Here is a 15,184-nt window from a genome sequence, read left to right as displayed (position 1 = left end):
TTGTAGGTAACATGGTATAAGAGGTGAAGAAAAATAATGTATTACAGATTCAAAATGATATTGTCTGTTTAAATGAAATTTAATACAGGGCAAGACAAAGAAGGTGTTTATCAACTTCATTATATTTATGATTTTAAATTATTTCTTTCACAACATGTGCCTAGAAGGTTGGACCATTAATCCAGCTGAGAACAATTTAAATATAATCTACAAAACATTCTCTAAACACTGCAGTTTTAAAGTTTTCACTGTTATGTTTTCAAATTTCCCGACTAACTTATAAAATTGGTGATTCTACAATTGTTTTAGTCAACATAACACAATAAAATGTGAAAAGGTTCTCTATTCGCTTCAGAGGACTTAAGATATACATTTGCAAAACCCGGCCATTATTCACAATTTGTATTTAATTAAATGGTTAGTTTGAGAGTTAAAGAAAACTATCCATTTTATTTGGTAAATAGTTTGTTATAAAATGATAAACTTTAACATTAAGCATGAATTTTGTAGCGATATAACAAATACACATTTAAATGTCAAAACTGCTTCAGTAACTTTCTGTTCTGTTCTCATTGTTTTCAGACATTCCTTTCATGTGACGACTTTGCTTTCCTTTCCCATCACTCCTTGTAAGCCTTTTAACTCTCACTTCTATTTACCATGGGTAACTACACTTCCATGCCCTTTGAGGGTAAGACTGACTTCCTCTTGACAGCCTTTCGAGCTCTTGAGTTATTTCTGCTTCTTCGCTTTCCATTTATCGCAATGAGTAGTTTCTAGACAGATCTCAGTGCAATCAAATGTCTAATTAGGAATGTCTAACTATTCCAGTTATTCTACAGTAACAATGAACTGTTACAAGTTTTAATACAACAGTTTTGAAAGTATTGGGTCAGCCTCAACGTTTTTTAATGTGTGTGGAAAGAATTATTCTGTTGCAAAAATGCTTGCGTAGAAATTCTTCCACACTGGCAAAGGTTCATGCCAGTTGCTTGGAAGCTTTGTGCATGATGTTCAAATGTTTTACTTTATTTGCTTTGCAATAAAGCAAAAACTACATGGAAGGTACTGTGCTAAAGAGGCCTGGGAGTGGGAGAAATGTCTTCTTACTAATTGACATTTACACCAGTGAGAGGTATAAATGTTAATTAACACGAAGGTCACGGTCAAGTGTTCGGGGTGTTTGGTTATAATTGGCTGTGGGATGTGAGGGAGGGGGTGGGGTGTGGTTGGAGCCATAATCAGTTATGGTGGATATCTGGTGAGGTTGGGAGGTGAATTTGGGGCCAGGTGAGATTGTGGTAAATGGTAGGGAAAATTTGAGGGAAGACTTGGACCCTGTACAGTAATTCAATTCCAAACCTGACTGAAACAAATCTCACGAATGACCTTCACCATCTGCTAGCTACACATGCATAACTGAATTTTGTGGAAATGTGGAAATTGTGCACTTGAGACATTGCACATATGCAGATACTCCTTTCTATTCAGTGTGTCAAATTCATGAGGATCCAGAAACGAAAAGGCAACCTTTGTAAAAAAGACTCTAAGTTGTTGATTACTTGCAGTGATCGGTTTTCTGATTAAGCTCTATTGAGCAGTGATGTAAGTGAGTTCCACTATAGAAGTATAATCGACTATCTTTTCATGCAGGCTCTGACATTTGAAAAACATGTTTCTCTCTTTGTGATTCCTTTTATCCTCACATCCTGTTGCTAAATTGTCAGCCCAGTCTTCAGTATTAGATAAGTGAAATTTTCCTCTATTGTTTCTGTACCTTCCTGCTATTCTGTTCCTCAGCCACTGACTCCATCCTTGCTCTGGTATCTTCTAAAATTGAGCTTCTAAACTTGAAATATTGGACTACACACCTGCACTAACCACTGTTCAGTACTTTGGGCATCTATTTCGATCACTCTTGTACTGCACAACCCCACCTCCACTCATCTGTGTGAAGCCCTCTTCCACTCTTGAGTCATCTATTGACTTAACTATTCCAATGTACATTTGATGGGCTTTTATCCATAAACTGCCAATTCATCAGAAAACCTAGTTTTCACATCAGAGTTTTCATTAAGGATAATTTACTTATCAATCCAGTCCTCACTGGCTTGCATTGACTTCCAGTGAAGCAATACCTTGATTGAAGAATTGACCATAAACTCTTCCAGGATCTACACTTAATCTCTAGCCATGTTGCATATCCATCTTCAATTGCCTCACTAATGGTAGCCAGTTATCAAGGGCTAAAGCTCAAATCCTCCTACTTTCTCTTTTAAGAACCCCTGTAGAAATTGCCCCTGACCATGTCTACTGTAATAATTAGTTTGATAATCTTCTTGCCAACCACCATGGAGCATTTTTGCTGTGCTATATACTCTATGTGGGTTCTGGCGATTGTTCTCTTCAGATCACGTAATTATGTAATTTACTCTTTCCTCATGAAACGATGGACTTCCATTTTCTAGCACCTTTCACAACCATAAGCGTTTGGCAGCCAGTTAAGTATTTCTGATGCATTGCTGTAATTTGAGGCACACCTTATTTTCCACGGGTAGCTTACAACCCAATAGTATGAATATTGAATTCTCCAATTTCTCCAGTTCTACAACTGGAAACCATGGACAAACAGTGAGGTCTATTCCCAGGTGAAGGCCAAGACTGCAGCATTCAAGTCAAGCAACCACCCAATCAAACCCCCATCACCAATGTTTAGTTGAATGGTGCTTCCTTGCAGTTCCATTGTCTCCTGATATGATGCTATCTCATGGAAGAGTAGAGGCAGTGCTGCGTCCTTGCATCCAAGAACTTCATTTACTCATGAGAAAGGAAAATTGGAGAGGAAATAAAATGGGAGATTTGTAATATTTGATTGTTTTAAGAAAAGGAAAATGGCATATATCTCCCGTTTGCTTCCTGCAGGATCCCTGAGGCTGCATCTACCCTTTGTGGCACATGGTTCCCAATTTGCTGTTGGTATTACTGACATAGCAGTTCTTTGAGCGGGAGAGGCCCATGAATGTCAGAGACGAAGTAGGCAGCAGATCCTGAACCCCATGCCTCTAGACCATGTTGATGGCCTTCTGATCGGCACTATTTCCCATATCTCTAAATCTCTTGGATGACCTGTAATATTTAGAAATGTTGATATTTATTCAGGTAGTTAAATATTTTAAGTAATATAAAGATTATTTTAGAATTGCAAAGTGTATCCAAAAACACTTTACTTATGTAAATTCATTAAAGGCGTTAAATACCCAGCCTCGCTTACATTTTTAATGAATGGCATTGCATTGGATACCTCCGCCATGGATGGTGTAAAGCTGATTTGAGGTGTACCTGGACCCTCAGCTCTATATGATGAGGATATGGTGCTGGACTAGATGTGACTCCTGGACTAGATGTGCTGACTAGCATTTGGACAGATGTGGAGTTCTCTGTGGAACCTCAGATGTGCTGTGATCCAGCCTGTGTGTAGTATACTTTGGATGTTTTAAGCTTATTTTTCAGCTGCATCCAGACGCAAACATCTTTCAATCTTTGCGCCTGATTCTGGTTGTTCTTGTTGTGGCAACCTCAGACTGCACATTAGCTGTAATACAACTATTCTGTAGCATAATGTCCATAAGTATACTTCAGCATTAAAGATGGTTTTGTTGGTAGAGAATTTCAGTCTTTTTAAACCTGGTGAGAAATACAAGTTGCTAGAGGACAAGTTTGGTACACAGTGTGGAAATTTCAGTGTTGCAGTACCATTACTGAACCTTTGCTAAAATTGTGCATTTAACTTGATCTATGTGCTTCGTTTTTTCCATTGGCAAGATAGTGCACTCTTAAACCTCTGATGTAGCCTGCTTACTTGTTAGTGCATCCCCCTAGTGTAATCATGCGGGGGGAACAGTTGTGTGTGTGTGATATAGTGTTAGACCCTATTTTTGTTAATGATAATTCTGGTATTTTTTGATTTAATATGTCAATAAATTATAATTCTGTTAATTTTCTTTTTGATGTTTTTAAATTTTCTTTTTAAGTTTTAAAAAAAATCTCTTTTTAAGTTTTTTTTTTAATCTCTTTTTAAATGGCTCATGTGCTGTGTTTGAGTTAATGTCTGTATTAAACTTGCACTCTGTAATTCATTTGATCACACTGTTCACAAGATGTGGACGCTATGGCCAAAGCAAAGATAGTAGTGCGGAAACGGAAGCCGGTTACGGAAATGGGGCCGAAGATTACCCATGAATCTGCCCATGACCCTACTACGTCTTTTTCGTCGAGTGCACTATCTTGCTTGCTATAGGATCTTTGGTTTTTACCTACTAAGCCTTTATTTGTCAAACTTTGTCATGCTTTATCTTGATAAGATTGTTTCCGTGGAAAACTATTATCTTCTTTGCACGGTATTTGTAAATTACTCGTTGGAGTTATTGAGTCAGAGTCATAAAGCAAGAAAGAGGCCTTTAAGTTCACTGTGTCCATAACAATTTTTTGTTCTTACCTACATTGATGCACATTAGGAATGTTTCCTCTATGCCTTGCCAATTTAACTATACGTCTAAATACCTTTTTCAACGTAGTGATTGATTGGAACTGATTGCACCACTTCCTGGTGGCACACAGCAGATATACAGATATCAACCCCTCAGATCCCCTACAAATCTACTTCCTCTCATCTTTAACTGTATTCTTGTTTTTTAAAACTATCAGAGGGGAAAAAAGATTCTGATTACCCTATTAAGGCCACTCATAATTTTATATCTTTCTGTCAGGTCACCCTTCAGCCTCTTTAGCTGCAGGGCAACAGGTCCTCATTTTCAATCTCTCCCCATAACTAAACCTCTGTAATCCAGGCAATATCCTAGTGAAGCTCCTCTGCACAATCACATCCTCAAACTAACATCTGGGGCAAAAAACTCTCCATTACTGCTGTTTAAAGCCTAGCAATTTATAACCATTTGAAAAGAAACACGTTTTTCCTGAGTCTGAAGAAGGGTCTCGACCCAAAACGTCACCATAGATGGGGCAGGGAGAATCTGAGTTTCTCCAGTATTTTTATCTACCTTTAAGTTTTTCCGATTTGCTCTTTCAAAACTTTATGTAATTTTGAACATTTCTAATCTGTCTTCTCTACCGTGAACAGAACAATAACGTATTCTCTGATTTTTTTTTTTCCAGCATTTAACTGAAGCACCTAATTTCTTGTTTCATTTTAGATTATTTCAGAATCATTCTAGATTATTTCGCATTGAGTCTGAAACAACATGATTTGTATCATTGGTAACAGTTTTGGTTTCTGTTTGCTTGATTTTCACTTTCACCCTGTTTAATATAATGTGAACAATTATTTAGGTCATACCCAACAAGGATCAAAATATATACCTTAACTTGTGTGCTAAATCAAGTGACACATGAAAAAATATGATTACACAGCAAATGGTTAGGATTTGGAATTTTCTACTGTGGTGCCAATTCCATTGTTGCATTCAAAAGGGGGCTGGGTGAATATCTGAAAATAATGGATTTGAAAAGAAAAGTGTGAGGTGTGGGACGCCCTGGATTACCCTAACATAGATCAGGTTTGGACTCAAAGCAAAATGTCCTCTTCCCTGGTGCCATTTTGTGAATCTGTAAAGGGCTTTTCATCAAGTGGCAAAAGAATATACTTTTCTACACGTTTTTTTAAAAGAATAAATTACCGCTTTGAACTTAGTTACTGAATGGTGGGTAGTTTTAAAGTTTGACAGCAGTGTGAAGTGGACAATATCACTGCTAAAAACTCAAATGTTAGGGATACACAGCAGGTCCGGCAGCTTCGGGGAAAAGGAAAACCAGCAATGTCCTGAACCATTAAATCTGTTTTTGGCATATTCCTGGTATTTTCTGTTTTTCTTTTTGATTTCAAGCATCTGTTGCTTTTTGCTTTTCCATGCGCAATCAGCCATACTTCAGTGGAAAGGCAACTTGGGTGTGGTTGTATATTGGCTGCCTATCAGCCATGTCATTTATGTACAATAATGTTGACAAATCAGTAGCTGGCCAAAGTGAAAATGATGCTTAAATACATAGATACATGGATAATAGGTGCAGGAGTAGGCCATTCGGTCCTTCGAGCCAGCACCGCCATTTAATGTGGTCATGGCTGATCATCCACAGTCAGTACCCCTTTCCTACCTTCTCCCCATACCCTGATTCTGCCAGCCCTAAGAGCTCTATCTAACTCTCCTTTGAATGCATCTAGTGAATCGACCTCAACTGACTTCTGAGGCAGAGAATTTCACAACACTGTGTGGAAAAGGTTTTCCTCATCTCAGTTCTAAATGGCCTACCCTTATACTTAAACTGTGGCATCTGTTTCTGGACTCTCCCAACATCGGGAACATGTTTTCTGCATCTAGCGTGTCCAATTCCTTAATCATTTTATATGTATCTGTAAAGATATCCTCTCATCCTTCTAAATTCCAGTGAATACAAGCCCAGTCGCTACATTTTCATCATTTGACAGTCCCACCATCCCGGGAATTAACCTCGTGCACCTACGCTGCACTCCTTCAATAGCAAGAATGTCCTTCCTCAAATTAGGAGACCAAATCTGTATAAAATACTCCAGGTGTGTTCTCACCAGGGCCCTGAACAACTGCAGAAAGACCTCTGCTCTTATACTCAACTCCTCTCATTATGAAGGCCAACATTCCATTAGCTTTCTTCACTGCCTGTTGTACCTGCATGCTTACTTTCAGTGACTGATGTACAAGGACACCCAGGTCTCATTGTACTTCCCCTTTTCCTAACCTGACACCATTCTGATAATAATCTGCCTTCCTATTGTTGTCACCAAAGTGGATAACCTCACATTTATCCACATCATACTGCATCTGCCCACTCACCCAGCCTGTCTAAGTCACCCTGCTTCCTCATTGCATCCTCTTGACAGTTCACACTGCCACACAGCTTTATGTCATCTGCAAATTTGCTAATGTTACTTTTAATTCCTTCATCTAAATCATTAATGTACAGTGCCCCCCATTATGTTTGGGACAAAGACCCATCATTTATTTATTTGCCTCTGTACTCCACAATTTGAGATTTGTAATAGAAAAAAAATCACATGTGGTTAAACTGCAAAAGGCTATTTTTATACATTTTAGTTTCACCATGTAGAAATTACAGCTGTGTTTATACATAGTCCCTCCACATTTCTGGGCACCATAATGTTTGGGACGCATGACTTCACAGGCATTTGTATTTGCTCAGGTGTGTTTAAATGCCTCTTTAATGCAGGTATAAGAGAGCTCTCAGCACCTAGTTTTTCCTCCATTCTTTCCATCACCTTTGGAAACATTTATTGCTGTTTATCAACATGAGGACCAAAGTTGTGCCAATGAAAATCAAAGAAACCATTATGAGACTGAGAAACAAGAATAAAACTGTTAGAGACATCAGCCAAACCTTAGGTTTACCAAAATCAACTGTTTGGAACATAATTAAGAAGAAAGAGAGCACTGGTGAGCTTATTAATCGCAAAGGGACTGGTAGGCCAAAGAGGGCCTCCACAGCTGATGACAGAAGAATTCTCTATAACAAAGAAAAAAACTCAAACACCTGTCCGACAGATCAGAAACACTCTTCATGAATCGGGTGTGAATTTGTCAATGACCAGTTTCTGCAGAAGACTTCATGAACAAAAATACAGAGGCTACACTGCAAGATGCAAACCACTGGTTAGCTGCAAAAATAGGATCGCCAGGACACAGTTTGCCAAGAAATACTTAAAAGAGCTGGAAAAAGGTCTTGTGGACAGATGAGACGAAGATTAACATATCAAAGTGATGGCAAGAGGAAAGTATGGAGGAGAGAAGGAACTGCCCAAGATCCAAAGCATACCACCTCATCTGTGAAACACAGTGGTCTGGGCATGTATGGCTGCTGAAGGTACTGGCCCACTTATCTTCATTGATGATACAACTGCTGATGGTAGTAGCATAATGAATTCTGAAGTGTATAGACACAACCTGTCTGCTCAAGTTCAAACAAATGCCTCAAAACTCATTGGCCAGCGGTTCATTCTACAGCAAGACAATGATCCCAAACATACTGCTAAAGCAACAAAGGAGTTTTGCAAAGCTAAAAAATGGTCAATTCTTGAGTGGCCAAGACAATCAGCCGATCTAACCCCAATTGAGCATGCCTTTTATATACTGAAGGGAAAACTGAATGGGGCTAGCCCCCAAAACAAGCATAAGCTAAAGATGACTGCAATACAGGCCTGGCAGAGCATCACCAGAGAAGACACCCACAACTGGTGTTGTCCACGAATCGCAGACTTCAAGCAGTCATTGCATGCAAAGGATATGCAACAAAATACTAAACATGACTACATTCATTTACATGACATTGCTGTGTCCCAAACATTATGGTGCCCTGAAATCGGGGGACTATGTATAAACACTGCTGTAATTTCTACATTGTGAAACTAAGATACCCTTTATTAAAATCTGACAATGTGCACTTTAACCACATGTGATTTTTTTCTATTACAAATCTCAAATAGAGAGGCAATTAAAAAATAATGGGTCTTTGTCCCAAACATTATGGAGGGTACTGTTGATCGTAAATAGCTGCGGTCTCAGCACCGAGCCTTGCGGCGCCCCACTAGTCACTGCCTGCCATTCTGAAAGGGACCCGTTAATCCTTTTTCTTTGTTTCCTGTCTGCCAACCAATTTTCTATCCATGTCAATACCTTACCCCCAATTCCATGTGCTCTAATTTTGCCCACCAATCTCCTGTGTAGGACCTTATCAAAGGCTTTCTGAAAGTCCAGGTACACTGCATCCACTGGTTCTCCCTTGTCCATTTTACTTGTTACATCCTCAAAAAATTCCAGATTTGTCCAGCATGATTCCCCCTTCGTAAATCCATGCTGACTTGGACCGATCCTGTTACTGCTATCCAAATGTGCCACTATTACATCTTTGATAGTCGACTCCAGCATCTTCCCCACCACTGATGTCAGGCTAACTGGTCTATAATTCCCTCCTTTCTCTCTCCCTCCTTTCTTAGAAATGTGGGATAACATTAGCTACTGTCCAATCCACAGGAACTGATCCAGAAGCTATAGAATATTGGAAAATGATCACAAATACGTCTACAATTTCTACAGCCACCTCCTTGAGTACCCTGGGATGCAAACCATCAGGCCCTGGGGATTTATCAGCCTTCAGTCCCATCAGTCTACCCAATACCATTTGCTGACTAATGTGAATTTCCTTCAGTTCCTCCATCACCATCACTCTGTCCCCTAGTACATCTAGGAGATTGTTTGTGTCTTCCTCAGTGAAGACCGAACCAAAGCATCTGTTCAACTCGTCTCTTTAAGTGACCCACATTTGTCTTAACTATTTTTTTCCTCTTCACATACCTAAAGAAGCATTTACTATCCTACTTTATATTCTTGGCTAGCTTACCTTCGTACTTCATCCTTCCTCCCCGTATTGCCTTTTTAGTTATCTTCTGTTGATCTTTAAAAGTTTCCCAATCCTCTGGCTTCCCGCTCATCTTTGCCATGTTATACGTCTTCTCTTTTATTTTTCTACGGTCCTGGACTTCCCTTGTCAGCCACGGTCGCCTCTTACTCCCCTTAGAATTTGGTATTGTAGATTCTGAACAAAGATGGTGTGATCTACCTGATTTGGCTGATCAGTATATTAACCGATTTTGATGAGGTATTTCACTGTTGTGGGAAAGAGATCTCATTGTACTTCTGGAGAGGGAGCAGAGACTTAGCAATATTATCTTTTGATTTCATCAGGTGCAATGTTTGCCAATGAGCACTTTGCAGAGTTACTCAGTTATTCATGTTCAAAAACAATATATAAATTGTCTGAAGCATTCATTTCTAATATTGCACTGCTTTCTTTTGTCGTGTAGATGTAACAGGTTTTGACAGTTTAGTCACTTCCACTGAGAAACTCAACCATCCCACAACCTCCAGACCAAAAGCCAGTGGACGGCGACCACCATCACAAGTCTTTACATCAGTATGTGGTCACGTTATTAACAGTTACAATCGGTCTTGTAATGCAGTTTACATGTTCTCCCTGTAACCACATGGGTTTCCTCCGGGTGTTCCGGTTTCCTCCCACATCCCAAGGACATGTGGGTTTATAGGTTAATTGGCCACTATAAACTGCGCCCAGTGTGTAAGGAGTGGATGAGAAAGCAGGATAATATAGAACTAGTGCGAACGCGTGATCGATGATCGGCATGGACACGGTGGACTGAAGGGCCTGTTTCCGTGATGTGTCTAAACTAAATAAAAAACCCATAAAACTAAACAAAAAATGCTCGGCAATTTACCACTTAGGGATGGGTGTTAAACGCTGACCTTGAAATAAACGTGAAGTCAAAACAGAATTAGAACTTGCGCATGTTTATTTTCACACTATTAAAGCTCACTTCTCCTTGGCATCAGCTCCACCTACATCAACCGAGTCTTAACTGGTCCAGAACGCAGCCGCCCGACTCATCACCCACACCAAATCCTGGCATCACATCACTCCAGTCCTCAAACAACTTCACTGGCTTCCCATCTCCCACCGGATCAACTACAAAATCCTGATCCTCACCTACAAAAGCCCTCCACCATCTGGCCCCCCCATATATCACTGACCTCCTCTCCCCCTACCAACCCTCACGGTCCCTCAGATCCACATCAGCTGGTCTCCTCTCCATTCACGTCCAACCTCCGCAGTTTTGGGGACAGAGCCTTCTCCAGGGCAGCTCCCAGGCACTGGAACTCCCTCCCCCAACTGATCTGCAATTCCGTGTCCCTCACCATCTTCCAGTCCCGCCTCAAGACCCATCTCTTCACCTCTGCCTATCCTTAGCCCCACGTCCCCCTCCCTTTTCTTATGTGTATTAATTGCCTCGTATTGTGTTTTGTATTGAATTCTGTCTTTACTTTGTGTACTAGTCATGTCTCTACTATTTATTTCATTCCCCTTACATGTTTTTCCTCTACCTGCTAAATTTTTGTAAGGTGTCCTTGAGACTCTTGAAAGGCGGCCATAAATAAAATGTATTATCATTATTATAAAGCAGAATATAGAAAATATAAGCAATGTTTTGTATCCATTACCTGCCATCCAATGTATCTTGCCCTCTAATTGCTTTGCGTTTAAATGTCATGTTGTTGCCGTTCTGCACATACAAAACAAATCTGCAGAAGCATATTTTTCACAGAAATTTACATTTTGAACCCACAATATGAATGAAGCTACTTCACAGATGTATTTCCAAGCAAAGCAAATAATGAGTGGCCACAGTCCTGGAAAACAAACCAGAAAATTCTCAGTAGATCAGCTTCATCTTTAGCTAGAGAAACCCAAGTTAATGTTTTAGGACAGGGAACCATAATCGGATTAAATTTGTTTTTAATTCTGATCTATCCCAATTTGTTGTTCGGGCTGCTCCCCAGCAACTGCCAATTCTTGCTATTTCTTCTTTCCCTTGTTGCAGCCAACACTTTCCAGCCCTGACTACTTGGACTCGCCAGTTTCGCCAGAGGATCAAAGAGAAGAGCATGAAAGAATAGAATTTGAATCCAACACAGCAAAAGTAAAAGAGGTCATAAAGAAAGCTCACAGACCCATTCCTTTGTTACCGGTGAGTTATCAGAGGTGTGTGTCTGTGTTTTTCTTGCAGCTACACATTGGAATAGTCAATGTTAAAACATGAAAAAATAATATTTTTACAAAAGTCATCTAATTATATCAGCATTGATGTGAACCGCGGGAACTAGGAATGTTAGTGTGAACAGAGAATATTTTACAGAACTAAAGGTACTTGCTAGACACAAACATAAGCTGCAAAAGTTTAAGAAAAAACAAAAGCTTGGAAGTGTACAATGATTAACTGGACTAGGGTAGTGGGAGAGGAGTAAATGCTTTCCTCTATGCCACAATATGCTGGTTTGGATTTCTTAACAACCAGCTGAAAGTTGTGGCATATCCGTGATATGATTATGGATTAGACAGTACGATATAATTATGTCATTGTGCTGATACTTTTGACTTTTCTTGCCATGATACTGAATCTCGCCTCCAGCAAAATTTCAGCAGAAGTGAAGCTCATCTTCAGAACTAACGGGGAAGTTTACCCTGCAGTGATTGTGTTCCAGAACCAGTCCATGCAGTTGACAGAAATTGTTGATGCTTGCATGCGTTCAGAGGTCAGCCCATGCATTCGGACTCTTTTACTGAGCATACAAAAGAATAGGTCTTGCACTCAACAAGATATTTTATCAACCTACCTCCACTCTTCAACCCTGTCCCCTGATCTTAAAGGTTCCTAACAAACCCCTAGAAAATGGATCTTTCTTCATATCTCTGGAGCCACTGCTCAGCGTGACCCATGAACAATAAATAAATTTGCCATCATCTTTGGTTTATTTGAGGAAATGTATGTTTGACGATGAAGACCTTGGAGCTAGCATAAAATTCATGTTCTACTGATCCCTGGCTTATGGCTGCTCAAAGTGGAGTTGGAACATTGCAGTGGTGTGGAGAAACCTAGTTTATACTCCTTACGTATCAATTGTAGGGTCATTGTGTCCCATTCAAGCCTCACCAGCCATCTCAGAACCCACAGAACCTGAGTGGAAATGAGTCATCCTTGATCCAAAAGGTCTGTCTGATTATTACAAATATAGTTGTAGGGCAAAGTGAATTTATACAGGTTGTAGTCAAATGTGTAGGAAGGAACTGCAGATGCTGGTTTAAACTGAAGATAGACACAAAAAGCTGGTGTAACTGCGTGAGGCAGCATCTCTGGAGAAAAGGATTAGGTGACTTTTCTGGTCAAAGACCCTTCTTCAGACTGAGTCGGAAAAGGAAAACGAGAGATATATAAGATGATATAGAATAAATAAAGATATGCAAAAAAAGTCACAATGATCAAGGAAAGGTGGAGCCCACAATGGTCCATTGTTGGTGGTGGGCTAGGTGAAAACGTGTTATACAGTTAATGAACTCAACAGGATGTTAGTGAAACTACTACGACGACCAGCGTGGAAGAGGGATGGAGAGGGGGATACAAGGGTTACTAGAAGTTAGAGAAATCAATATTCATACTGTTGATTTGTAAGCTGCCCAAGCAAAATAGGTGTTGTTTCTTCAGTTTGCATTTGGCCTCACTCTGACAATGAAGGCCTTGGACAGAAAGGTCAGTGTGGGAATGGGGATAGGAGTTAGTGTTTGGCAAGTCGTCATACTAGTTTCACTGATGTCCTGTTGAGTTTCATTGTCTGTATAACTCATCACCTAGCCCACGGCCAACAATGGACCATTGTGGGCTCCACCTTTCCTTGATCATCGTTACTTTTTTGCATATCTTTCATTTATTTGTTCGATATCTCTCTCTCTCTACTGTCTTTATTTCTTGTTTCTCTTTCCTTGACTCTCAGTCTGAAGAAGGGTCTTGACCCGAAATGTCACCTATTCCTTTTCTCCAGATTTTGTAGTCAAGCAGTTTGTGTGTGCATGAGGGGGGTGCTACCAAGGGCAACAAGAAAAATAATAGAAAGGATCGATTCTTAAATTATGTTTCTATGCCTAATATTGGACAAAACCTTTAATATCTGTCCATACACCATTCATACCAGCTTGCATATATGCAGTGAACTGTGTCTATTCTGTGTAAACCAGGTAGTTTGCCTCGAATAAGGCGGCACAAGATGAAGGAAAACAGGAAGGGGCAATGACAAAACAATAAAGATATTTGTGACTTAGAGCAGGATGTTTTCAACTCCGTAACAAAACAAAATGAGTGGAGGGACTGAAGCAGGATGCTCTGGGAATAGAGCTGAAAAGCAGTAACTCGGGGAACTCTCTGGCCACCCCCGGGCGGGCATGGGGGGGACTCGAGTAGGGACGGGACACGCCGGAAAACCGGGATAGATCCTGGCTGCGGATGAGGCGCAGGTCTGTGCTGAGAGTGTTTTGGCACGTCTCCCTCCTCCAATCACTGCGGTGAATTATCATGTCCCGCCCCCATTGCCTGCTGACCAACGTCTCTCTTGTCCAATCGGTGCCCTCCATCAGCAGTCCCACCCCCACTGTCTCACGGAAAGCAGAGATTTCACCGGGTTTTAAAATATGGATTAGAAAAATTGGGGGGGAGGGGGACGGGACTGTCCCCCACCTCTCAAAACAGGGAGGGGAGGGGCGTGTCCCACCTGTCACCCCCGGGATTTCCGCCGCTGTGTACTGTTCTATGTTCCATGAGAGGAGACTCGAATGAAAACCAGCACAAAGGGATCACTCATTTTAGCCCCCTTAGGTAACTGTAAACTGCTCAAGGATGCAGACAAACACTATAATTCAAGGTCTTTTAAAAATATATCCAATTTTAATCTTTCAGGTTCTATCTAAAATATATGGTCTTTTAAAAGCATCTTGCTACAAGGGGTATCCCATAACCCTGTTGCCATTTCCACCAAATAATGTTATGAAATAGGAGTTGGTAACAAATTGGTGTTGGACATCTAAATCTTGTATTGAAAAATCAGAATGTCAATAGACAACAGACAATAGGTGCAGGAGGAGGCCATTCAGCCCTTCGAGCCAGCATCGCCATTCAATGTGATCATACTGATCATCCCCAATCAGTACCCCGTTCCTGCCTTCTCCCCATATCCTCTGACTCCACTATCTTTAAGAGCCCTATCTAGCTCTCTCTTGAAAGTATCCAGAGAACCGGCCTCTACTGCCCTATGAGGCAGATGCAGAGAATTCCAGAGACTCACAACTCTCTGTGAGGAAAAAGTGTTTCCTTGTCTCTGTTCTAAATGGCTTACCCCTTATTCTTAAACTGTTGCCCCAGGTTCTGGACTCCCCCAACATCTGGAACATGTTTCCTGCCGCTAGCATGTCCAAACACTTAATATCTTATATGTTTCAATAAGGACCCCTCTCATCCTTCTAAATTCTAGAGTATACAAGTGCAGCCGCTCCATTCTCTCAGCATTTGACAGTCCCACCATCCCAGGAATTAACCTTGTAAACCTACGCGGCACTCCCTCAATAGCAAGAATGTCCTTCCTCAAATTAGGGGACCAAAACTGCACACAATACTCCAGGTTTGGTCTCACTAGGGCCCTATACAACTGCAGAAGGACCTCTTTGCTCCTAT

General features: G+C 40.6%; 1 protein-coding gene across 3 annotated transcripts in view; it reads left to right on the top strand.

The window, feature by feature from the left end:
* The window catches only part of sh3kbp1 (SH3-domain kinase binding protein 1), a 177,144-nt gene that overhangs the window by 156,797 nt on the left and 5,163 nt on the right, over positions 1–15,184 (top strand). For all 3 annotated transcript variants that reach the window (XM_055644906.1, XM_055644905.1, XM_055644907.1), the window contains 2 exons: positions 9,923–10,032; positions 11,513–11,659. In XM_055644906.1, coding sequence (XP_055500881.1) covers positions 9,923–10,032; positions 11,513–11,659 — 257 coding nt within the window. The remainder of the gene's footprint in view (positions 1–9,922; positions 10,033–11,512; positions 11,660–15,184) is intronic.

This window comes from Leucoraja erinacea, chromosome 13, assembly GCF_028641065.1.
Source record: "Leucoraja erinacea ecotype New England chromosome 13, Leri_hhj_1, whole genome shotgun sequence".
NCBI classification, from domain to species: domain Eukaryota; kingdom Metazoa; phylum Chordata; class Chondrichthyes; order Rajiformes; family Rajidae; genus Leucoraja; species Leucoraja erinaceus.
Note: the sequence above shows the minus strand (reverse complement) of the source record. Positions and strands in the feature narration are given on the sequence as shown.